The 25,924-nt window shown below is 40.1% G+C and overlaps 1 protein-coding gene across 11 annotated transcripts in view; it reads right to left on the bottom strand.

Annotated features, from left to right (window-relative positions):
• Positions 1 to 25,924, bottom strand: part of GTF2I (general transcription factor IIi) — an 81,898-nt gene that overhangs the window by 27,305 nt on the left and 28,669 nt on the right. For 6 of the 11 annotated variants that reach the window (XR_005259411.1, XM_038157784.1, XM_038157780.1 and 3 more), the window contains 13 exons: positions 21,291 to 21,350; positions 19,729 to 19,791; positions 18,507 to 18,638; positions 17,450 to 17,512; positions 16,500 to 16,604; positions 10,345 to 10,407; positions 9,890 to 10,003; positions 8,230 to 8,292; positions 7,023 to 7,127; positions 6,643 to 6,705; positions 5,444 to 5,629; positions 2,536 to 2,598; positions 757 to 861 (listed from right to left, as the gene is read on the bottom strand). Coding sequence is in view for 10 of the 11 variants with exons in the window: in XM_038157784.1 (XP_038013712.1) it covers positions 757 to 861; positions 2,536 to 2,598; positions 5,444 to 5,629; positions 6,643 to 6,705; positions 7,023 to 7,127; positions 8,230 to 8,292; positions 9,890 to 10,003; positions 10,345 to 10,407; positions 16,500 to 16,604; positions 17,450 to 17,512; positions 18,507 to 18,638; positions 19,729 to 19,791; positions 21,291 to 21,350 (1,185 nt within the window). In the remaining variant the exon portion in view is untranslated. The remainder of the gene's footprint in view (positions 1 to 756; positions 862 to 2,535; positions 2,599 to 5,443; positions 5,630 to 6,642; positions 6,706 to 7,022; positions 7,128 to 8,229; positions 8,293 to 9,889; positions 10,004 to 10,344; positions 10,408 to 16,499; positions 16,605 to 17,449; positions 17,513 to 18,506; positions 18,639 to 19,728; positions 19,792 to 21,290; positions 21,351 to 25,924) is intronic. The other 5 variants (XM_038157779.1, XM_038157781.1, XM_038157787.1 and 2 more) reach the window with 3 other exon arrangements.

Genomic DNA, 25,924 nt, shown 5'->3' with positions numbered 1-25,924 from the left:
ACAAATGCCCTTCATGACTTTAAATAATGAAGACTACCATCACAATTTGCTTATAGCAAGAGTCAGAGTGGTGTGATTTGAGGGATTGAAAGCAAAACAAAACAAAAATCAAAAAACCCAACCTGGTGGAAATATGAAAAGAGAATGATTGGAGAAGATGTACAATTTCAATTAGGCAACATCTTTGCAAATATTTATATGAAATAATATCCAATTATGGTAATTTTTAAGCATAAAAAACACATCTGAAATACTATAACTTTATTTCCACATCTGTGTCTTCACTGATATCAGAACTCTGGAGGCTGTCTTCAAAAATATTAAGTAAAAAACATATTCCTGACTGCACAGAATCTTATAAAAGCAGACAGATTAATGTGCACCTAAACTTAAAAAAAACAAACCACAGGATAAAGGAGAGGTACACAAAAAATCCGAGGTGAAGCATCTTTAACCAGACTAAACTGAAGCACATGGATGCATTTCTGTGGAAAACCCAACAGAACGGATCAGGAAAGAACACAACCAAAAGATCCCAACTTCCTGTGTGTCTAATTTCGTCATCAAGTCAAATAACAAAAAACAACAGAGGCAGCCTATGACGACGATTAAACTGCTGTAATCCAATCAAACAGAGACCAGGGCTCTTAAATGACGCCTTGAACTAACATGTCTCACTCCTGCAACACAAAATTACCCAAAATCTTTTCATAAAACAAAATAGGCTGATGAAATCATCTTGAACTTTCATATTACCAGAATTTAACTCTTCTGCTTTTCTTCTCTGAGGATTGGACTCATCATTAACTGACTTGGTGCTCCTCCGTCTCCTGTCATGGTATGTGTAGGTATGGTCACGATCTAAAAGAAACCAAATAAAAATCACTGGTATTTTGTCCAGGGAAGTCATGTGCAGCACTGGAACTGCCTTGAATTTCAAAAACCTAACAGGAAAAAGGAAATGTGTTTATCGGGGCACCAAATTTTGCACAAATTATTTCCATTAGTAACTTCTGAAAGCTCCTGTTCTTACCTGTGAAGGAACAACTTGTCCCTTCAAAAGGGCCTATACAAAGCACAAGAGAGCAAAAAACAAAACTGCTTCTGTACTTCCTAAGGAAAACAACATTGTCTTCTGAAACATGACTGGGCATGGCATGACCATAAAACAGCCATGCAACAGCAAAAGGAATCACACAATAACTTGTGCAGAGAGGGACTACCTTTGCTATCCAACTCATATAATCATTCCACTAGTAGATCTCAAAAGACAGTACCAATGTTCTGTCACAAAGAGCTCAAATGTTCTAAACCCACTTTCAAACCAGCGAAAAAACATGGGAACCAATGAAATTCATCAAACAGATCAAATCTGCGTTAAACACACACAAGTGGACAGGAGAAGAGCAATCCTAGCAATGTGCCAGAGAGCTGCTACTCAGCCAGCCACTTCCCAATCCACCCTCACTTCCCTAAGCTAATGAGCTCTTGAGACAGCCCAATTGCCAATACCTCCAACCTCAGAGAGAACAAATGCGTGGAGCAGACAAACAAAAACATGCACCCATGTCACCCAGGGTATGGTTTACTCAGCAAGAATAATATCACATATTGACACATTAACTGTACCTACACAGTCCATTTATACTCTGTCAGAGAAAACCTTTTCAGAGCACTTTTACTTTTGTAGTAATGGCCTTTACATACAAGCAGAACTTTATGACCCTTCGCATAAAAACTTTTCTGTTGAGGTAATGGTGGTTATTTCCAGGGTGCATTGTAAAATGGTGAAAGTTAAGCCAGAAGTGTCCACTTTCTCACAAATGCTCTGACTACTTTCTAAACTGCTGATTGCCTGCTCTTAGTCTAATTCCCCAAGCAAGCACTGCAAAAGCCAATCACAGCAGTGTTTTAAAGCACTTACAGGACACTCACTCACAAATACAAGAAACACTGCCCACCTCCTACCAAGATCCTAGCATGACAACAGCACGGACACTGCTTAGCAGCTTCAGAGCCACTTGGATGACAAAGGCAGCTGGTCAGTGCAAACATCTGGAGCTCAGAGTTACCAATATCAGACAGACACCTTGAGGCTCCACTTACACCTCCTGCAACACTGCCTTTCTGTTCTGGTACCATTCTTCCCAGAAGCATTCCTAAACTACAAATGTTACATGTAACTACAGGGTGCTTAGCAAGAAATGTGCTCTCCAGAATGAAGGAATGTTAGACCATCTTATCCATTCAATAAGTACTTTTCATTACCAGCACTTGACAATTATGCAAAAATATACAAATTTCTGTCAGGCATCATTTCAAAACCAGTCCATCCTGTACAATATGCTTCAGTATATTTGGGTTTTCTAAAACTTCTCCTCCAGGTTCCTTTACCAAGCAGTGCACAATCCAAACTACACTCAACACATGCACACCATTCTCTTCATTCACTGCCAAGTAATGCAGGCTTTGGAAAACACATTTTTGGATACAAAAATGCCAAAAAACCTGAAACAGAGGACCCATGTTACTGACCTTCAATGGTGACCTCGACCTCAGCTTTCTCACTTGTTTCTGACATGTCAAGGAGGGAGGTATCTGAAAGAAAGAAACAGGACTATTGAATGATGGACATGGACAAGATTTTCAACCAAACACTCCATTCCTTTGCATCTAAACCAGCACAGTCAAAGAAGCCCCTTGAACTCAGAGCAAGCAACAAAAATAGAATGCAAGATATTTTACCATGAGCCTTTGAGCAATTCCAGACAAAGGCAAGGAGGTGAGCAGTACACTTGCTATACTGCACATGCAGCAGAGCACAGCTGCTGCTATGACTCAAGGAAATTTCATCTTCTTGGTTTTATAGGGTTAATACAATCATAAGGATATTCCCCACTCTTACCCAGGACTACTGAAAATATAAACAAAGGCTGCCTCTACCCAAAGAGCAGGGATTTTTTTACCAGCTCTACAGACTCATGGCTGCTGCGCTATCAAGAGTTCCATACCAGGCTGCAAGGCCAACAACCAAACATGGGAGGGAAATTCATGATCACAATGCTTTTGATGGGACAGAGTGCCCCAACAGGACAAGCAGGATCAGCCAATCAACACTCAATGTGAAAAAGACCAATTTATGATTAGCTGCACTACAGTTAAGCAAAGTGAAGCTAATTGTATCAGAAACTCTACCAAAATTAAGGAGCAGTGCATGAAGGAACATATTTTAGTTATTCCAGCAGACTAAAGCTGCACTTGTGCATTTTGAAGAGTGTCTTCTTTCAGATCTCTGAAAGCTGGGGTGTGGTGCCACTTTGGGAGCATGGCTGAAGGAATCTCTGCTTCAAAGGTTTCTCTTCACATGACGTGTGGGGTGTAGAGCACAAATTCAGCTCTATCTACACGGACACCTCAACTGCAGGTTACTTGAACTATGCCAAATCCATCATCCAGTTCATGGATATCAGTACCATGTTTTGGTCCAATTCCAAGGCAGTGCAGGGTACATAACTAGCAAATGCAAGGCACTGCAAAAGGAAAGAATTAGGAAATGTTCTACTAAATGTGAACATAAATTATGGTTGTAAAAAAACCTGTCACATCAACTGACCACTCAGAACCTATTTGAGAGAGTTAAATAGGATTAAAACAATTTAAAATATACAGCCTTTTTGGAAATTTTGAGACTGGAAGATGACCCAGCTAGTCTAGCACCAAATCCCTGGCAAACACTCAGAGTTAAGGGACGCCTGCAAAAAACTCCAATCAAACGGCAGCAAAGATCTGAAAGAAAACTCCCACATGGGACATTTCTTCTTAAGACACATTAAACCAATGGTGTTAAACACTGAAGTAGGCTTTCTTAAACAACATAGCATCATCATCATTAGGTCTCCTCTGATCTTGGGTAATCACACACAGCTCCTACACAAGAAGCCTTCTTCACAGTTCTAAATGTTCTCATTCACCAGCACTGGCTCCAGTTTCTCAAACATGATTTTCTTCCCTTCAAAACAAGTTCTTCTGACACACATAACCTCAACTTTCTGATTGCTGAATTCCAATCCCACCATGCTGCCCACTCATCCAATCTCATTAAGACTACCTCAGACACCTTCATCAGCTACAGCTAACCTGGGGGATTCCAGGCACACCATGGCTTTGCCACTTCCCTTTTCACCATCTTGCCAAGGTTACCAGAGGGAAAAACAGTGAAAATCATCAGTGACATAAAATAAAATCAACTAAACTAAGGGTTTTCTTTGAGAGAAACAATCACTTGTTTAAATCTGCACCACTGGCTGTAGCTTTCAGACAAACATCTGCAAGAGCCTGGTCTGCCTGGCTATAACTCATCAGGATTTTTAGGCTCTCAGTCTGCCTACTTTGCTGTTAGGGCTGCAGTCGTCTGCCAGAATCACCTCACTAGCACATTGGGGTGACCCGATGTTGGAGTTGAGATGGCCATAACACACAGACTAACACCCCACAACTTAAAAAGGCTTTAAGCATCAGCCATTTCTTGTTCCGGAGCAGAACCTTTTATACACTTTATCTTACAGGCATTACACCTGTGTGCCCTCTGTACACATTTTTATGATTGGTCAGTGCATCTTGGCACTCCTTGTCTCATTGCTTTCAATACTCTTCACCTGCTTGTCAAAGCTGAAGCCCACTGGGGCTGAGGCTCGGCCGCATCCCCACGCCCAACTACCACAAACTGTGTGCCTGCACAGACTGGTGTGATTTGGGTGATTAAAAGCAAAACAAAACAAAAATCAAAAAAGCCAACCTGGCAGAAATATGAAAAGAGAAAGGCTGGAGAAGATGTATAATTTTAACTAGGATACATATTTCAAAATAATTATGTGAAAAAAATAGTCTAGAATGTTAATTTATCCTCACAAAAAACATTTCAAAGCTCAAATGCTATAATGTATTTCTCCACGTGCTCCTGTGCTGCCCTCAGAACTCTGGTGGCTGCCTTCAAAAATATAAAGTAAAAAACGTACTCCACATGGCACAGAACCTTATAAAAGCAGAGAGATTAATGCGTCCATAAGCCAAATCAAACCAAACCAAACCAAAGAATAAAGGAGAGGTACAGAATCACAAAAAATACAAGGTAAAGCATCTTTAACCAGACTAAACTGAATTGCATGGATGTGTTTCTGTGGAGAACCCAACAGAAGGGATCAAGAAAGAACACAACAGAAAATCCCAACTTCCTGTGCATCAATTTACATCATCTTGTCAAATAACAAAAAACAACAGAGGTAACCTATGATAATGATTATACTGCTGCAATTCACCTACACAGAGCCCAGGCTCATAAATGAAGGCTTGCGCTAACACATCTCACTCCTGCAGCACAAAATTACCCAAAACCTTTCCATAAAACAAAGCAAGGAGATAAAATCAGAATTTTTTTTTGTCTTACCAGAATTCAACTCTTCAGCTTTTCTTCTCTCAGCATCGGCAGATTCATTTGCCAAATTGTTGCTCTTCTGTCTCTTGTCAGGTGGTAGGTAGTCTTCATCATCATCTTTAAGAAACAATAAAAAACCCCCTGTTTTTTTGTCCACGGAACTTGCATGCAGAACCGGAACGGCCTTGAATTTCGAAACTAAAACAGAAATAAGGAATTGTGTTTATCAGGGCACCAAATTTTGCAACAATTTATGAACATGAGTAACTTCTGAAAGCACCTGATCATACCTGTGAAGGAACAACTTGTTCCTCCAAAAGAGCCTGTGCAAAGCACAAGACAGCAAAAAACACAACTGCTTCTGTACTTGCCAAGGAAAACAACATTACCTTCTGAAACATGACTGAGCATTGCATGATTGTAAAACAGCCATGCAACAGCAAAAGGAATCACAGAATAACTTGTGCAGAGAGGGACTACCTTTGTTATCTCACTGGAAGTAATATCATCCCACTAGTAGAACTCAAAAGACAGTACCAATGTTCTGTCACAAAAAGCTCAAATGTTCTAAACCCACTTTCAAACCAGTGTAAAACCAATGGAAACCAATGAAATTCATCAAACAGATCAAATCTGCCTTAAACACACACAAGTGGACAGGCAGGAGAAGAGCAGGGACACTGCTTAGCAGCTTTAGAGCCACTTGGATGACAAAGGCAGCTGGTCAGTGCAAACGTCTGGAGCTCAGAGTTACCAATATCAGACAGACACCTTGAGGCTCCACTTACACCTCCTGCAACACTGCCTTTCTGTTCTGGTACCATTCTTCCCAGAAGCATTTCTAAACTACAAATGTTACATATAACTACAGTGTGCTTAGCAAGCAATGTGCTCTCCAGAATGAAGGAATGTTAGACCATCTCCATTCAATGAGTACTTTTCATTAACAAGACTTGAAAATTATGCAAAATATACAAATTTCTGTCAGGCATAATTTCAAAAGCAGCCCACCAAATACAATATGCTTCAGTATATTGTGGTTATCTAAAACTTTTCTACAGTTTTGTTTACCAAGCAGTGCACAATCCAAAGTGCACTCAACCCCACCACACAATTCTCGTCACTCAGTGCCAATTATTGCAGGCTTTGGAAAACACAATTTAGATAGAAAAATGCACAACCAAATTAAATTAATGTCCTGGGAAACTGACCTTCAACAGTGACCTCAACCTCAGGATTCTCACTTGTTTCTGACATGTCATGGTGTGAGGTATCTGAAAGAAAAAAACAGGACAGTTGAATGGTGGACATGGACAAGATTTCCAACCAAACACTCCATTCCTTTGCATGTAAACCAACATAGTCAAAGAAGCCTCTTGCATTCACAGCATGCAACAAAAATAGAAACAAAGATATTTTACTATAAGGTAGCCTATGATGATGATTATACTGCTGCAATTCACCTACACAGAGCCCAGGCTCTAAAATGAAAGCTTGCACTAACACATCTCACTCCTGCAGCACAAAATTACCCAAAACCTTTCCATAAAACAAAGCAGGGAGATAAAATAATCTTGAATTTTTATCTTACCAGAATTGAACTCTTCTGCTTTTCTTCTCTCAACATTGGCATCCTCATTAGGCGAACTGGTGCTCCTCGGTCTCTTGTCAGGTGGTAGGTAGTCATCCTCATCATCTTTAAGAAACAATTAAAAAAAAAACCCTCTGGTTTTTTATCCAGAGAACTCGAGTGCAGCACTGGAACTGCCTTGAATTTCAAAACTAAAAGAGGAATAAGGAATTTTGTTTATCAGGGCACCAAATTTTGCAACAATTTATGAACATGAGTAACTTCTGAAAGCACCTGATCATACCTGTGAAGGAACAACTTGTTCCTCCAAAAGGGCCTGTGCAAAGCACAAGGCAGCAAAAATCAAAACTGCTTCTGTACTTGCCAAGGAAAACAACATTACCTTCTGAAACATGACTGAGCATTGCATGATTGTAAAACAGCCATGCAACAGCAAAAGGAATCACAGAATAACTTGTGCAGAGAGGGACTACCTTTGTTATCTCACTGGAAGTAATATCATTCCACTAGTAGATCTCAAAAGACAGAACCAATGTTCTGTCACAAAGAGCTCAAATGTTCTAAACCCACTTTCAAAGCAGTGTCAAACCAATGGGAACCAATGAAATTCATCAAGCAGGTCAAATCTGCATTAAACACACACAAGTGGACAGGCAGGAGAAGAGCAGGGACACTGCTTAGCAGCTTCAGAGCCACTTGGATGACAAAGGCAGCTGGTCAGTGCAAACGTCTGGAGCTCAGAGTTACCAATATCAGACAGACACCTTGAGGCTCCACTTACACCTCCTGCAACACTGCCTTTCTGTTCTGGTACCATTCTTCCCAGAAGCATTTCTAAACTACAAATGTTACATATAACTACAGTGTGCTTAGCAAGCAATGTGCTCTCCAGAATGAAGGAATCTTATAACACCTTCTCAGTTCAATAAATATTTTTCATTACCAGCACTTGATGAAGTCAGAAGATATACAAATTTCTGTCAGGCATCATTTCAAAACCAGCCCAGCAAGTCCAATATGGTTCTGTATATTGGGGTTTCTAAAACTTTTCTACCAATTTCTTTTACCAAGCAGTGCACAATCCAAACTACACTCAACACCAGCACACCATTCTCTTCATTCACTCCCAATTAATGCAGGCTTTGGAAAACATATTCTGGACATAAAAAGGCACAACCAACTGAAATCAGTGACCTGGGGTACTGACCTTCAACAGTGACCTCAACCTCAGGATCCTCACTTCTTTCAGACAAGTCATTTTGGGAGGTATCTGAAAGGGAAAAATAGGACAGTTGAATGATGGACGTGGACAAGATTTTCAACCAAACATTCCATTCCTGTGTATCTAAACCAACACTGTCAAAGAAACCTGTTGCATTCGGAGCAAGCAACAAAAATAGAATGCAAGATATTTTACTGTTAGACTTCGAGCAATTCCAGACAAAGGCAAGGAGGTGAGCAGTAGACTTGCTAAACTGCACATGTTACACTGCAGGGTTCATGCTACGACTGAAGCAAATTTCATCTTCTTGGCTTTGTAGGGTTAATACAATCTTAAGGATATTCCCCTCTCTTACCCAGGACTACTGAAAATATAAACAAAGGCTGCCTCTCCCCACAGAGCAGGGTTTTTTTTTACCAGCTCTACAGACTCATGGCTGCTGCGCTATCAAGAGTTCCATACCAGGCTGCAAGGCCAACAGGCAAACATGGGAGGGAAATTCATGATCACAATGCTTTTGTTGGGGCAGAGTGCACAAACGGGACAAGCAGGATCAGCCAATCAACGCTCACTGTGAGAAAGCAATTTATACTTAAGTGCACTACAGTTAAACAAAGTGAAGCTAATTGTATCAGAAACTGTATCAAAACTTCACTCTTTTTCACCAAGAGAACTGCTGCTGAATTTCATGTAATGGTAACCCTAACTATGGTGATACCTACCTTCAAAGCAAAACTAATGCCATTTGCAAGAAGGAGCACTGCTGCTAGCAAAACTGGGCTTGAAAAGCACACAGCTCAGGCTGGAGAGCCACATGCTCAGAGAGAAGCCAGCAGGACAATGATGTACTGCTCACACCCTGCCAAACCACTAAACTTTGGGTGATGAGCACCTTACAAATGCCCTTCATGACTTTAAAATAATGAAGACTACCATCACAATTTGCTTAGAGCAAGTCCCAGAGTGCTGTGATTTGGGTGATTAAAAGCAAAACAAAACAAAAATCAGAAAGCCCGATCTGGCACATATATGAAAAGAGAGTGGTTGGAGAAGATTTACAATTCCAATTAGGATACATCTTTCCAAATATTTCTATGAAAAAAAATCCAAGGATGTTAATTTATCTTCACAAAGAACACTTCACATCTCAAATGCTCTAACTGTATTTCCACACTTGTTTCTGTGCTGCCATCAGAACTCTGGGGGCTGTCTTCGGAAATATAAAGTAAAAAACGTACTCCACATGGCACAGAACCTTATAAAAGCAGACAGATTAATGTGTCCATAAGTCAAACCAAAGGAATACAAACCACAGAATAAAGGAGGATCACAAAATATCCCAGGTGATGCATCATTAACCAGACTAAACTGAAGTGCATGGATGCTTTTCTGTGGAGAACCCAACAGAAGGGATCAAGAAAGAACACAACAGAAAATCCCAACTTCCTGTGCATCAATTTACATCATCTTGTCAAATAACAAAAAACAACAGAGGTAACCTATGATGATGATTATACTGCTGCAATTCACCTACACAGAGCCCAGGCTCTTATGTGAAGGCTTGCACTAACACATCTCACTCCTGCAGCACAAAATTACCCAAAACCTTTCCATAAAACAAAGCAAGGAGATAAAATCATCTTACTGCAGTTGAAATATTTTGCTTTTCTTCTCCTTCTATTGCCAGTTTCCTTAGCTGACCTGGTGTTTCTCCTCCTTTTTCTCTTGCTAGGGGGCAGGTACTCATCATCATCATCATCTAAATGAAACAATTAAAAAAAAACATGTCTTTTTTGTCCTTGGAAGTCAGGTGTAGCTCTGGAACTGCCTTGAACTTCAAAACTTAAACAGAAATAAGGAACTGTTGGCACCAAATTTTGCAGAAAATTACTTACCTGAGTAACTTGATAAAACACCTCTTCTTACCTGTTTTCTAATACTTCACCACAAGGCTCGTTTACCAAGCAGTGCACAATCCAAACTACACTCAACACCCGCACACCATTCTCTTCATTCACTGCCAAGTAATGCAGGCTTTGGAAAACACAATTTAGATAGAAAAATGCCGAAAAACTGTAGTCAATGACCTGCAGAACTGACCTTGACTAGTGATTTCAGCCTCAGAATCCTCACTTGCTCCTGACGAGTCATGCTGGGAGGAATCTGAAAGAAAAAAAGAGGACTGCTGAATGACGGACAAGATTTTCAACCCAACACTCCATGCCTTTGCATCTAAACCAACATCCTCAAAGAAGCCCCTTGTATTCACAGCATGCAACAAAAATAGAAGCAAAGATATTTTACCATGAGCCTTTGAGCAATTCCAGACAAAGACAAGGAGGTGAGCAGTACACTTGCTAAACTGCACATGCAGCAGAGCACAGCTGCTGCTATGACTTAAGGAAATTACACCACCATGGCTTTGTAGGGTTAATACAATCAAGTCACCTTGTGTTACCCAGGACTACTGAAAATATAAACAAAGGCTGCCTCTCCCCAAAGAGCAGGGATTTTTCTACCAGCTCTACAGACTCATGGCTGCTGCGCTATCAAGAGTTCCATACCAGGCTGAAAGGCCAACAGGCAAACATGGGAGGGAAATTCATGATCACAATGCTTTTGATGGGACAGAGTGCCCCAACAGGACAAGCAGGATCAGCCAATCAACACTCAATGTGAAAAAGACCAATTTATGATTAGCTGCACTACAGTTAAGCAAAGTGAAGCTAATTGTATCAGAAACTCTACCAAAATTAAGGAGCAGTGCATGAAGGAACATATTTTAGCTATTCCAGCAGACTAAAGCTGCACTTGTGCATTTTGAAAAGTGTCTTCTTTCAGATCTCTGAAAGCTGGGGTGTGGTGCCACTTTGGGAGCATGGCTGAAGGAATCTCTGCTTCAAAGGTTTCTCTTCACATGACGTGTGGGGTGTAGAGCACAAATTCAGCTCTATCTACACGGACACCTCAACTGCAGGTTACTTGAACTATGCCAAATCCATCATCCAGTTCATGGATATCAGTACCATGTTTTGGTCCAATTCCAAGGCAATGCAGGGTACATAACTAGCAAATGCAAGGCACTGCAAAAGGAAAGAATTAGGAATTGTTCTACTAGATGTGAACATAAATTACAATCGTAAAAAAACCTGTCACATCAACTGACCACTCAGAACCTATATGAGAGAGTTAAATAGGATTAAAACAATTTAAAATATACAGCCTTTTTTGAAATTTTGAGACTGGAAGATGACCCAGCTAGTCTAGCACCAAATCCCTGACAAACACTCAGAGTTAAGGGATGCCTGCAAAAAACTCCAATCAAATGGCAGCAAAGATCTGAAAGAAAACTCCCACATGGGACATTTCTTCTTAAGACACATTAAACCAATGGTGTTAAACACTGAAGTAGGCTTTCTTAAACAACATAGCATCATCATCATTAGGTCTCCTCTGATCTTGGGTAATCACACACAGCTCCTACACAAGAAGCCTTCTTCACAGTTCTAAATGTTCTCATTCACCAGCACTGGCTCCAGTTTCTCAAACATGATTTTCTTCCCTTCAAAACAAGTTCTTCTGACACACATAACCTCAACTTTCTGATTGCTGAATTCCAATCACACCGTGCTGCCCACTCATCCAATCTCATTAAGACCACCTCAGACACCTTCATCAGCTACAGGTAACCTGCGGGATTCCAGGCACACCATGGTTTTGCCACTTCCCTTTTCACCATCTTGCCAAGGTTACCAGAGGGAAAAACAGTGACATATAAAAAATAGATCAAAACAAACAGTTTTCTCTGAGAGAAACAATCACTAGTGCAAATCTGCATCACTGGCTGTAGCTTTCAGACAAACTTCTGGAAGAGCTTTACATGCCTCTTCTATGTATTTCTTTACTAATACATGGTTTAAAAACCCAAGGCTCGATAAGATCCATACACTGCCACTGATTTGTCTGTCTCACTCCTTTTTGTGAGGATTGGCAATAAATAATTTCATTTTACGGAATCCAGACATGGCTGCCTGCTCTCTATGGCTATTTAAACCCCAAATGACATTTAAGTTAGACTGTTACTTGCAACTTTTAGCCACTGCCTCAAGACCTCTTCATAAGTACCAGCCTTTATGAACAACAGATATTCAGCAAAACTTTGTGCAACTTCCACACTTCTCTTACAGAAGCGTGTAATGAAGAACAGATCTCAGAAAAAGGTGTGTTACAAACCCTTAGTCTAACTCAAAGGGCCACAATCAGCTACTGTAGCTATCAAATTCTAGTCAAAACCAAGGCACAGTCAGAGTATAGGTCATTTCATATCACACTTCCCCTTCCTCACGCTCCCTCTGCACAGTCAGGTATACAGCACGTGGCATTATGCTGAGGAAAACAAACCTCCTAGATTTCCCTTCTCCAATGAGTTCAGTTAATATTGCAGCCACCACAGGCAATGAACTTCATTTTCCTTCACCAGGAGAACTGCTGCTGAATTTCATGTAATGGTAACCCTAACTATGGTGATACCTACCTTCAAAACAAAACTAATGCCATTTGCAAGAAGGAGCACTGCTGCTAGCAAAACCTGGCTCAAAAAGCACACAGCTCAGGCTGGAGAGCCACGTGCTCAGAGAGAAGCCAGCAGGACAATGCTGTACTGTTCACACCCTGCCAAACCACTAAACTTTGGGTGATGAGCACCTTACAAATGCCCTTCATGACTTTAAAATAATGAAGACTACCATCACAATTTGCTTACAGCAAGAGTCAGAGTGGCATGACTTGGGAGCGTAGGCGGATGGGCATTTTTTTATTTCTCAGGGAATTTTCTTCCCATCTGTTGCCAGGGAAATGATAAATAGACAGCAGTCAGGAGAGAAAATAGGTGGTTGATTGCCTTGGCATACTGCTGGAATGTTTATGGGGGCAGGAAGGGGAAGCTGGGGTGTTTTGGCAGAGATGGTCATGTGCTCTTCCTTCACCTTAGACCTCTCCTATACAGTGTCTTCAAACCCTGCCATGGAGCTCTGCCTGCTGCCATCTTGTTAGCCTGTTGCTTGCAGGAGAGATAATCCTGGCCACTACACTAAGATTCACCAGCTCCAAGAGGGACCAGCACGGTCCCCGTGGGTGCCTGGGGAAGATGTCCCTTCCCATCTTTTCCCCTGGAGCCACTGCATGGAGGGCCAGCTTGAGCTGGAGCAGGACCTCTGCCAGGCCTTTTCTTGCACAGTAGAGTGACACGGTGATAAAGTGCTTCCTGCTTTCCAAGCACATACCAGCTGCCACTCCAGACAAAGGCCAGGAGGTGAAGATCACACTTGCTAAACTGCACATGCGACACTGCAGAGTTGGTGTTGTGGAATGGAAGGAAATCCCATTGTCTTGGCTTTGTAGGGTTAATACAGTGGCAAAGACAGATCACTTGTGTGGGTGCTGTCACCATCCACTCGTACGAGCGGGGGTCGTGATGGCTCGTTCTGATCTCAGAGTGCAAAAAACAGCAAAGAAGGGATTTCAGTATTAATCAAAACAAATGCACCTTTTATTGAGTGCCCACAGCAAACGCGATAGAGGCATTAGAAAAGTAGATAAAGGATAGAGAGAGAAAAGGGTAGAGCTACCAACACAGAGATGAAATCCTTGGGGTTCGGCCAATAGAATCTGTCTTGTCACATCACGGAGAATCTCAAAGTCTTGGTTAACTCAGGGGTCTATTACAGTCCTCTGCCGAGGGGAGAACAGGTAAAAGACAATGAACAATAAGTCTACTGAAACCGCTGAGGGGGAACAGATCATGTTCTGAGCACTGAGAGAGAGCAACTGTTTTCTTGATCCAACGACCACACCTGCAGGCAACACTGTGCAAACATCTCGCTTCGGTCAGTGTCGCCCTGTTCTTCTAAAGTTCTTCTAAGCCTTGCGATGTTTACATTTTTGTAATGGAGTTTCTCATGCAATTTCATGTAAATAATGATTGTTTTGCATTCCTTTCTGGAGGAGAAGAGAATTGATGAACTGTTGGTTTGACCAGTGTAGTTGGAGAGGTAGCAATTTCATCCTCCAATCAATGGTCACTTTTGAAAATTCTATAAATATCAGAATTCAGAAATAAACTACCCCTTTTTTGCCTTAGACATCTCAGAGTGCGAGTGTCATTCATTTAGCGTCATACTGCAACAGGTCAGTCCAACCCCTGCTGTGTTAGAATTATAGGGGTCTCAGTCCTTGGCAGGGGACTTCAATCTCCGTTCATCACAGTGGTTGAGAAACAGATAAAGGATTTTCCGTGGGGGACCCCCAAAGTTATCCCAGAAAGTTCATTTGGCCAAGAGGTGGGGAAATTCATGGGCTATTGTTGTGAAGCAGGTGTAAGCATATAGAGCAAGTCTCTCTTTGCCAGCCCCTGCTCCAAGCAGTGTCCCATGGCGGCACTGCAAACACAGCCACGAACAATCACCTGGCGAGCATCCACCTCAACCAGGCCAGAACTCCAGCGAGGGTCCTCAGGGTCCCACTCTCTGTCCTTGTGACGGTTGTGAGGCAAAGGAGGGAAACTTGGGACCATCTCTTACAGGTGCCTGGGGGTGTCGAGCCTTCCTCCCCCCATGGGAGCCAGCGCCACCCCAGGGAGCGCCACTCCTGTGGCACAGCGCCCCCTGCAGCCGCCGCGCAGGCACTGCAGCCCCTCTGCCTCCGCAGGTGCCAAGAGTGCCCTCTGCTGGCTGCCGGTGGAACCACAGCGCAGCGGGCATCGCTTCACGAGCAGCAAAACGCCCTCAACGCCTTTTCTTCTTTTTGCTTGCTGCTGATCTTGTTGTGCTTGCTTCTTTCATCTTGTTATATAGATATGGATAGGTAGATAGATAGATAGATAGATAGATAAGTATACATACACAAGAAATGCTACTCGCTTCCAAAAATTCAGAAAGGTTTATTAAAACCTTATCAAAAACACAACAGAAGACAGAATAGAGAAAATATTATGGCGCCAGGAGTAAAAGTTCTTTCCCACCATGTGTTCACCCACACAATGGAGGTTTGGAGGTTTCGCCTCCTAACCCTTTGGCCCCTCCCAAATTTCTGTCCATCCACTCCTCCTTCCCTGCCCAGTGGTGGAGATCATTCCTGACACCTTGATTGGAGCTCAGCTGCTGCCACAGTAACGAGTGACCCTCCCAAATCTCCCAAACCCAGGCCAGCCCTGATAACAACACAAGGGGGAGGTACAACAACTACAAATCTATAAAACTTCTCTTAACATATATATGTATGATATTTGCCTTTTAATTGTGAGAGTCAATCATTGCATTACACATCTATCACACACAGACTACTAAAAAACTATTATTCATTTTCCCATTCCTTTGCAGGGAAGATATGAATTTCAAAGTCATTAAAATTTTGGATGAAGGGGACAATCTTTCCATTCCAGGGAGGGCCCCGCCTTCCTTGGAACACTACTGTGTTTTAAAGCAATGAAAGGAGATGAAAAGTAAAACAAAACAAAAATCATAAAAGCCAACTAGGTAAAAATATAAAAAGAGAATGCTTGGAGAAGATGTACAATTTGAATTAGGTGACATCTTTCCAACTATTTCCTTGAAAAAATATCCAATTATGTTAATTTCGCCTCACAAAAAACATTTCACATCTCAAATGCTGTAACTGTATTTCCACATCTGTTCCTGTACTGCCATCAGAACTCTGGGAGTTCCCTTCAAAAATATTAAGTAAAAAACATATTCCTGACTGCACAGAATCTTATAAAAGCAGACAGATTAATGTGCCCATACACCAAACCAAACCACAGAATAAAGGAGAGGTACAGAATCACAAAAAATCCCAGGTGAGGCATCTTTAACCAGACTAAACTGAAGCGCATGGATGCATTTCTGTGGACAACCCAACAGAAGGGATCAGGAAAGAACACAACCAGAAAATCCCAACTTTCTATCTGTCTATTTAGGTCATCGTGTCAAATAACAAAAACAACAGAGGAAGCCTATGATGATGATTACACTGCCACAATATATCTACACAGAGCTCATGGCTCCTAAATGAAATTCCAAAAATGCTGTATATCTTTTAATTTTTTAGCTTCTGTAACTCTCTCAAAAAGGTTCTAAAAAATCAGTAAATGTGACAGTTGTTTTTGCAACGATACTCATTTTTTTTGCAGCAAAAAATTACCCGAAATCTTTTCATAAAACAAGGCAAGGAAACAAAATCATCATTAATTTTCATCTTACCAGAATTGGACTCTTCTGCATTTCTTCTCCCAGTATTGGCCCCTTCATTAGCTGACTTGGTGCTCTTCTGTCTCTTGTCAGGTGGTGGGTAGTCATCATCATCTGCTTTAAGAAACACATGATTTTTATTTTTCATTTTAAGAAAAAAAATGGTTTTTTACTTTTGTGGTAAAGGCCTTTACATACAGGCAGAACTTCATGAGTCCTCTAATACAAAGTTTTCTTTCGAGGTATTGGTGGAGTTATTTCCAGGGTGCATTGTAAAACAGTGAAAGTTAAGCCACAAGTGTCCACTTTCTCACAAATGCTCTGACTACTTTCTAAACTGCTGATTGCCTGCTCTTAGTCTAATTCCCCAAGCAAGCACTGAAAAAGCCAATCTCAGCAGTGTTTTAAAGCACTTACAGGACACTCACTCACAAATACAAGAAACACTGCCCACCTCCTACCAAGATCCTAGCATGACAATAGCAGGGACACTGCTTAGCAGGTTCAGAGCCACTTGGATGACAAAGGCAGCTGTCAGTGCAAACGTCTGGAGCTCAGAGTTACCAATATCAGACAGACACCTTGAGGCTCCACTTACACCTCCTGCAACACTGCCTTTCTGTTCTGGTACCATTCTTCCCAGAAGCATTTCTAAACTACAAAAGTTACATATAACTACAGTGTGCTTAGCAAGAAATGTGTTCTCTAGAATGAAGGAATGTTATAACACCTTCTCAGGCATCATTTCAAAACCGGCCCACCAAATACAATATGCTTCAGTATATTGTGGTTATCTAAAACTTTTCTAACAATTTCGTTTACCAAGCAGTGCACAATCCACACTACACTCAACACATGCACACCATTCTCTTCATTCAGTGCCAATTAATGCAGGCTTTGGAAAACAGAATTTAGATAGAAAAATGCACAACCAACTGAAATTCAGGACACGTAGTACTGACCTTCAATGGTGACCTCGACCTCAGGTTTCTCACCTGTTTCTGACAAGGCATGGTGGGAGGAATCTGAAAGGGAAAAACAGGACAGTTGAATGGTGGACATGGACAAGATTTTCAACCAAACACTCCATGCCTTTGCATCTAAACCATACAGACAAAACCTAATGAAACAAGGGCCTTGTTACCCTTGGTAAAATCATGGCTCAGGCCTGTTACTTTAGCTAAGCAGAAAAGGACTGTGGGAATGTGACACAGCTGCACTGGAGGCAGAAAAACAAGTTATATAACCATGACGTGCTCACATCGTGGTGTAGAGCGGTTGGTTGAATTGTATCTGTTATACAAAAACGGAATGTAACACAGAATGGGCTACCTTGCTTAAAAAGGGCCTGTTTTAATAAACAACTCTCCTTTGCGCCTGCCTGGGGACTCTGCATCACTCTGCTTCACACGATTTATCCTCAGAAAAAACATTACACAACTCATAGGCTATTTTCCCACATCTGTTCTTTCACTGCCATCAGAACTCTGGTAGCTGCCTTCAAAAATATAAAGTAAAAAGCACATTCCTGGTTGCACAGAACCTTATTAAAGAAGACAGATTAATGGGTCCATAAGCTAAAACAAACCAAACCACAAAATAAAGGAGAGGTATAGGATCACAGAAAACCCAGGTTAAGCGTCTTTAAGCAGACTAAACTGAAATGCATGGATGTGTTTCTGTGGAGAACCCAAAAGAAGGGATCAGGAAAGAACACAAGCAGAAAATCCCAACTTTTGGTGCATCTATTTACATCATCATGTCAAATAAGAAAAAACAACCGAGGCAGCCGACGATGATTATGCTGCTGCAATACATCTACGCAGAGCACACAGTTCTTAAATGAAATTCAAAATAATGTTTATTTTTTAGCTTAATTCTGTCAAAAAATACTAAGTGATCAGTTGATATGACAGTTATTTTTGTGACGATACTGAACTTTTTGGTACCACAAAATCACCCAATGCCTTTTCATAAAACAAAGCGGGGAGACAAAATAATCTTTAATATTCATCTTACCAAAATTAAATTCTTCTGGATTTCTTCTCCCAGTATTGGTAGCTTCAGTAGCCGAACTGGAGCTCCTCAGGCTTCCTTCAGGGGGCAGGTACTCGTCATCATCCTCATTATCATCACCAACATCAACATCATCTTAAAGAAAAAGAAAAACCCAACTGGTTTTATGTCCAGATAACTCGAGTGCAGCACTGGAATTGCCTTGAATTTTAGAACTGTAACAGAATTAAGGAACTGTGCTTATCAGGGCACCAAATTTTGCAAAAAATTACTTAACTGAGAGTAACTAGAGAAAGCTCCTGCTCCTACATGTGAAGGAACAACTTGTTCCTCCAAAAGGGCATGCGAAAACCACAAGACACCAAAAAACAAAGCTGCTTCCGTACTTCCTAAGCAAAAAAAACATTATCTTCTGAAACATGACTGAGCATTGCATGATTGCAAAACAGCCATGCAACAGCAAAAGGAATCACAGAATAACTTGTGCAGAGAGGGACTACCTTTGCTATCTCACTGGAAGTAATATCATTCCACTAGTAGATCTCAAAAGACAGAACCAATGTTCTGTCACAAACAGCTCAAATGTTCTAAACCCACTTTCAAACCAGTGTCAAACCAATGGGAACCAATGGAATTCAACAAACAGGTCAAATCTGCATTAAACACACACAAGTGGACAGGCAGGAGAAGAGCAGGGACACTGCTTAGCAGCTTTAGAGCCACTTGCATGACAAAGGCAGCTGGTCAGTGCAAACGTCTGGAGCTCAGAGTTACCAATATCAGACAGACACCTTGAGGCTCCACTTACACCTCCTGCAACACTGCCTTTCTGTTCTGGTACCATTCTTCCCAGAAGCATTTCTAAACTACAAATGTTACATATAACTACAGTGTGCTTAGCAAGAAATGTGCTCTCCAGAATGAAGGAATCTTATAACACCTTCTCAGTTCAATGACTTTTCATTACCAACACCTGAAAATTACACCAAGGATACACATTTCTGTCAGGCATCATTTCAAAACCAGTCCATCAAGTACAATATGCTTCAGTATATTTGGGGTTTTCTAAAACTTCTCCATCCGGTTCGTTTACCAAGCAGTGCACAATCCAAACTACACTCAACACCCGCACACCATTCTCTTCATTCACTGCCAATTAATGCAGGCTTTGGAAAACATATTCTGGATAGAAAAATGCCTGAAATCAATGACATGGGGAACTGACCTTCGTTACAGAACTCAGCCTCAGAATCCTCACTTGTGTCTGATGAGTCAGGCTGGGAGGTCTCTGAAAAAGGAAAAACAGGACAGTTGAATGATGGACATGGACAAGACTTTCAACCAAACATTCCATGCATCTAAACCAACACAGTCAAAGAAGCCCTCTGCACTCAGAGCATGCAACAAAAATAGAAGCAAAGTTATTTTACCATGAGCCTCTGAGCAATTCCAGACAAAGGCAAAGAAGTGAAGATTACATTTGCTGAAGTGCTCATGCAGCAGAGCACAGCTGCTGCTATGATTGAAGGAAATTTCATCTTCTTGGCTTTGTAGGGTTAATACAATCTTAAGGATATTCCCCTCTCCTACCCAGGACTACTGAAAACATAAACAAAGGCTGCCTCTCCCCACAGAGCAGGGATTTTTTTTACCAGCTCTACAGACTCATGGCTGCTGCGCTATCAAGAGTTCCATACCAGGCTGCAAGGCCAACAACCAAACATGGGAGGGAAATTCATGATCACAGTGCTTTTGTTGGGACAGAGTGCCCCAACAAGACAAGCAGGATCAGCCAATCAACACTCAATGTGAAAAAGAGCAATTTATGATTAGCTGCACTACAGTCAAGCAAAGTGAAGCTAATTGTATCAGAAACTCTACCAAAATTAAGGAGCAGTGCATGAAGGAACATATTTTAGTTATTCCAGCAGACTAAAGCTACACTAGTGCATTTTGAAGAGTATTTTCTTTTACATCTCTCTATGCTTAAGTATTATACTATGCTGATGGTTTCCTTTACAAATATAAAGTAAAAAGATATCACAGTCAAAATACATAAGGAATCTTTAACAATTTTTAATCCTTACTATTTAAAGTAAGGATTTTCCCAGGAGAACTTACAGAATTATTTTGTTCATGTGAACAAGACTCAGAAGACTGTTTTCTCATCTTAGAAATACATGGTTGCAGGAACATTCTGACCTCACTTCGAAATTCATTGTGTTAAATGCAGGTAATATTTTCTAGTCTTTGCAAATGGGCAATCTAATATTTTTAATGTAAACTGTAAACAGCTGAAAAAAATCGCACCATTTTTTTGTAAAGTCATTTCAGCTATTACAGAGTTTTGGTAAGGTACTGCTTTGACTGGCACAGACTTTCTATTTATTTATTTATGTGCTCATTCACCTCACACTGAACTGAAAAACATAGTTAAGTTGCACTTACAATTTATAAAGCAGAGTTTTATGAAACACTGTAAGTCATTATGAAACAGACTGAATTTCTTGAGAAACCTACCAATTTACACAAACAACTTGTACTTTAGAGTGATCAACCTGATGCTCCTCTTTGAATTTAGAAAAGGAAGAAATTAAGTTCCTATCTACATGTCTGTCTACTTGGACTGCTGGAAATTAAAGCAACTGTAATTTTTATTTCTGTTCATGTTTAAGTTCCAATACCCTCAGTTTTACGGCAAATCAAGTAGCAAAGCTGTGAAATGCAAAACTCAAACACTCAATTTCTAAAACAGATGTGAGGAAAACATACAAGCAAAAGATCTACCTGTGTAAATTTTTCCAGGAGCAATGTTTTCCTCTATCTCTGATGTTTTGGAAGGGCCTGCTAGAGAACAGAGAGAACAGTTTTTAAGGATGTCTCACAACAAACATGTACTTCCAGCCCATACAGGAATTTGCCAAGTAACTTTTAACTTCCTGTATTATTTGCTCACTTGATACTTTCTGTAATGTTAAACTGCGGAAAGACTCTGTTAAATATTAAATATTTATAAATCCTTACTTGCTTGGTTCAACAGAATAAAAATGGGGACAGTGGCAGCATTGTGCATTTCTTGGATTACTGAACAAGTGACTCATGCTGAACAGCAGGTTTTAAACTAATAAACTAATTTTTAAGAAGGAAATGTTGATGCTTCTGCCTTTCTTCAATGACATTTTAATCAGCTAGATCTTTTTCCTGTTCATTAAAGTTTATATTCCTAAGGAGTATTCTTTGACTTCAACATTCCTACCTACATTAAATACATAAATTCACGGGGATTAAAGTAATTTATGACACTCCAATGCTGTTTACTTTTCCTTACAAGAGTTCTTTTGAAGACTACAGACTGGTTAAAAAAGACTGGTGCAGAAAGCAGCACAGAAACTACACTTAACAGATTAAATTAACACTCCTAAATTAACAATCCTACTGCTTACTGCTGTGGCTCTCCTGCAGCTGTGCTAAAAGGCTGAGCTGCTTAAAGCACAAACAACACCACACTGAGCAAGAGGCCATTCTATACCACAGAAATAGCACAAGTATGGAAAACCTGCCTATGTGTGGCAAACAGGAGTAACTGGAACTGACTGATTTGGACTAATTGTTCTGTGCAAATCCGGGAATGTCTGTGTGCACTTGCAAAAGCAATCTGCATAAACTCATACAGCTGACCAGAAATTTTAGTTGTTTAGATATTTGTTCATAAATGTATCAGCAAGAGTATTAATAGTGCCACAACAGAAAAGCTACTGTTAATTAATAAGGCAATGAAATATTCTAAACTCTACTGCACCTGCACAGTAAGAAAGAAAATACAGAAAAGAGTATTGTCACAATCAGACTTCGTAAATATTTCAATCAACTGTGTGGTAAATAGGTATGATTCGTGCTGACAAAATTGAAACAGTAATCAATATTAATACAGTAATTAATATTTGGAAATACTAAACCAATTAAAATATAATGCCAAGAAAGAAAGGAAGAGGAGGGGTTCCCCCCCCCTTCTCCTGCAGATGCTCAGAACAGGAAGAAGCAAAAGATAACTATTACTAAACTTATCTGAAAGAGAGGAGAATTTGGTTGGTCACCAGGAAAATGTTAATTATATGAGATTTATTGCTTTAATGGCAGAACATAATATTGGCTTATATTATGTTAGCTTTGGCTTATATTTTATCAGCTTGGTGTGCATGTGTAGTCCAAAAGGTGAAGTAAAGGACACCCGAGGAAGAGGACAGGCCTTCCTCAAAGAAGACCCCCAAAGAGTGATGCGACCACCTAAAAGAATGGTGCAGCATGCGTGACGAAGGTGATGATGAGGGTGGTGATACAGGTGCGATGAATCAAAAATGGGAGGAGATGGTGATGACATACAGCATAAAAAGGGGGATTTTGCCTTGCTAAGCTTGTATATGAGGTGGCAGGGGTTCAAAAGCCTTGCACTCAGTACCCCGCGGGGTTATTTTTCCTTATGTGCTATTATCAGAACCAAATTATTCCTTATTTTACCCAAATTAAAACTGTCAATATTTCAAGTGTATTCAATTTTATATACATTATTACTTAATTAAATAATTTTATATACATTACTACTTAATTAAAATTGCTGCTACATTTAATTTTGTTTGGTTTTCTTTTGTGATTGGATAATCGGGCAAACATAACAACCTAAAGTACATATACAGTATCAAATAAGTGAATATTTAAATATTAAAGAAAATAATGATAATTAGGTAGTTACAATAATGCTAACTTGAACAGTTCTGCCTAATTTGATTATTCAGATTTTCAAAGAGATTAAAAATGAACAGCATTTCAAGTGAGGAACCTATGCAAAGTTCTTTGCTTGAAACACATTTCTTTCAGCAAGTGCTGCTTAGATCTGCTCCTGCCACTTTTCTTTGCTGGGGGAAGGCATTTCCCCCCTTTTTTTTTTTAACCTGTTTACTTCAGAGGAGCTCCCCGATTTTGTTCAAAACACAGCTCCACAAACATTGATGTTGGCACAGCCTAGACCATAGTCCAAAGATGGGGAAGAACAGGGAGGAAAAGGAGCCAGAGACACTGGTGGTCCTCCAGGCCTCAGCAGAAAGAATTCTCATACCAATAGCATGATCTGCAACTGTTAGGGGTGAGTGGGAATAGAACACAACCCCCTGGATGTGCTGAAAATGTCTTCATGGACTAAATTTGCTTTTATTTAAATCAGCATATTCAGCAGATGCACCCAGTCAGGTCTGTCATTTCCTAAGCACTCCTGTGAACATGCAATTATTATTACTCATAAGGCACTGACACACAGAAGTATGCATCCCACTGTAATCAAATATCTCAAAATATGCAGAGTTTTGCATTTATTCCTAAATTCAAAAATTCTGACAGGATAGTTTTACCCCCATATTCTGAAGCATTCTCTGTATTACATTATCTTTGTGCCAAATATATGCTGTGACAGCAGTAAAAAAGGAAAACTAATAGTCTTTCATGCATTTAAACTTGAAGAAATATTTCTCTAGTTAAAAAGATAAACTTAGTAGATTTACAGCCCTTGGGATTAAGCACAGAGAATTCATTACTTTTATCTGCAATACTGATAAAAACTACAGTACATGTAGCAAAACCATTAGATTTTTTTTTTCAAAAGTGACCAATACAGACCATTTCATGAAACTTGAACATTTTTTCCATATTACAAAGCTTGGACACAGGAAAAAAGCAGTATGAAAAAGTTGTTTCAGAAATTAAAACATGTCAAACAATAGATTCTGCTATCCTAATTCAGTAAAGACTAGAAAATTAAATTTAAAAGAGTTCTACCACCAAGAGATATTAATTAAAACAGATGCATTTCCACTTTACTGCATTAATGCACACAACAGGCAGAAATACACAGATATGACATAACCACAGAAAGCAAAAATCAAGTGCAGTGGTAACCAGATCAAAAGAAGCTCCATCCAGAAATAAAGATATGAAAAAAATCAAAAAATAGAAAAATAAGAAAACTCAAGAAAAAATAACTAAATTCTACCAGTGAAGGTAGAATGTAGGAGGAAGGATGGACACAGAAGTGGGAGATTTAATTACTAAAACCACAGGACACCTTAGAATGAAAATCTTTCAGTATGCTTATGTCTTGGAATCTGAACTTCAGATGTGTAGGATTATGTCCTAATGTCCTAACACTACACAGCCAAACCTGTGCCACGTGGCAGAAGGAATGGATTTATCACCTCATGGATAAGCAATGCTCTCTGTTCTGGCCTTTTTACAGACTACCCATACAGTAGCAATGTGAACTAGATGTGATTCCCTTCAGGAAGCACAACATTGTGCTCACTATATATTCTGGAATTTCTTGGTTTAAGATAATATCTGCACACTCAGTGTTACAGGCCAGCTAGCTTCACAGATTTAGCTCAATTAAAATGAACATTATGTCTAGTGTTCTGAGAGATCTCCAAAGGAGAAGTATTTTGTTATTAGAGACATACGAATAGACATTCTTTACTTCTAAGGTTTCAGAGTGAGAATAAATGCAAAGTTTACATTCACATTTTGGGCTTTTTGTTTGTAGAAGATGACATTTTCAATCTCATTTGGGTTTGGATGAATGTCCTGTATTTTAACTGCCTCACTAACATTGTCAAGAATTCCAAAACCGACAGCATTGCTCAACTACATGGTGTTTTAAAGAGAAAAGCTGTTAGGCAGTTTTTTACTCACTTCTAGGTGTCTTAAAAACTGAACCAGGCAATTCACAGGACAGACTGTTTACAGCCTTTTCCTTCTGCTTCCATTTTTCTTCATTTTAACTTCAAGGCATCAGTGAAGACCTACATTCACAAACTTTACAGGACAACATGCCACTTTTACAAAGTGTTTGGTCACAAAGTCAGCAAATAATTCAGTTCTGTAGGGGTTATGCCACAAAAAACCCTGCTTTATCCTGTGATGATAAAGCACAGAGCACTCAGGACTCACTCAGCTGTACCAGATTTATAAGCCCCAAAGGTTTGGTTTTATATAGGACAAATGGGGTATTCTCAAATCTGAAAATACATCTGACTCTGGAGAAATGATTATTTAATTTGTTCGTTTCTAGTAAAAATACTGAATTATATTTAAACCACTAAACCAAGACACAGAATTCTCAGTTATGTAAGAGCCATAGTAACTGATACTTACAGGTCAGGCACATGCAAGAACACTAACTAACATAGCTGGAATGCCCCAGGAGGTGTCACCTAATCCTGATGATAATACAGTCCTTTTCCTCATTTAGTCAATCATCAAAATCTGCACCTTTTTCCCAGAACAGGTTGTCTTTGGTCTCCCTCAAGTTTAACACTGTAGTAACCTTCACATTTGTCCTGGACACTTGAAAAAAACATCCACTGCCATAGTGTTTGTAC

The sequence above is a fragment of the Motacilla alba genome, chromosome 19 (genome assembly GCF_015832195.1).
Source record: "Motacilla alba alba isolate MOTALB_02 chromosome 19, Motacilla_alba_V1.0_pri, whole genome shotgun sequence".
NCBI lineage: Eukaryota > Metazoa > Chordata > Aves > Passeriformes > Motacillidae > Motacilla > Motacilla alba.
This window is presented reverse-complemented; position numbering and strand designations above follow the sequence as displayed.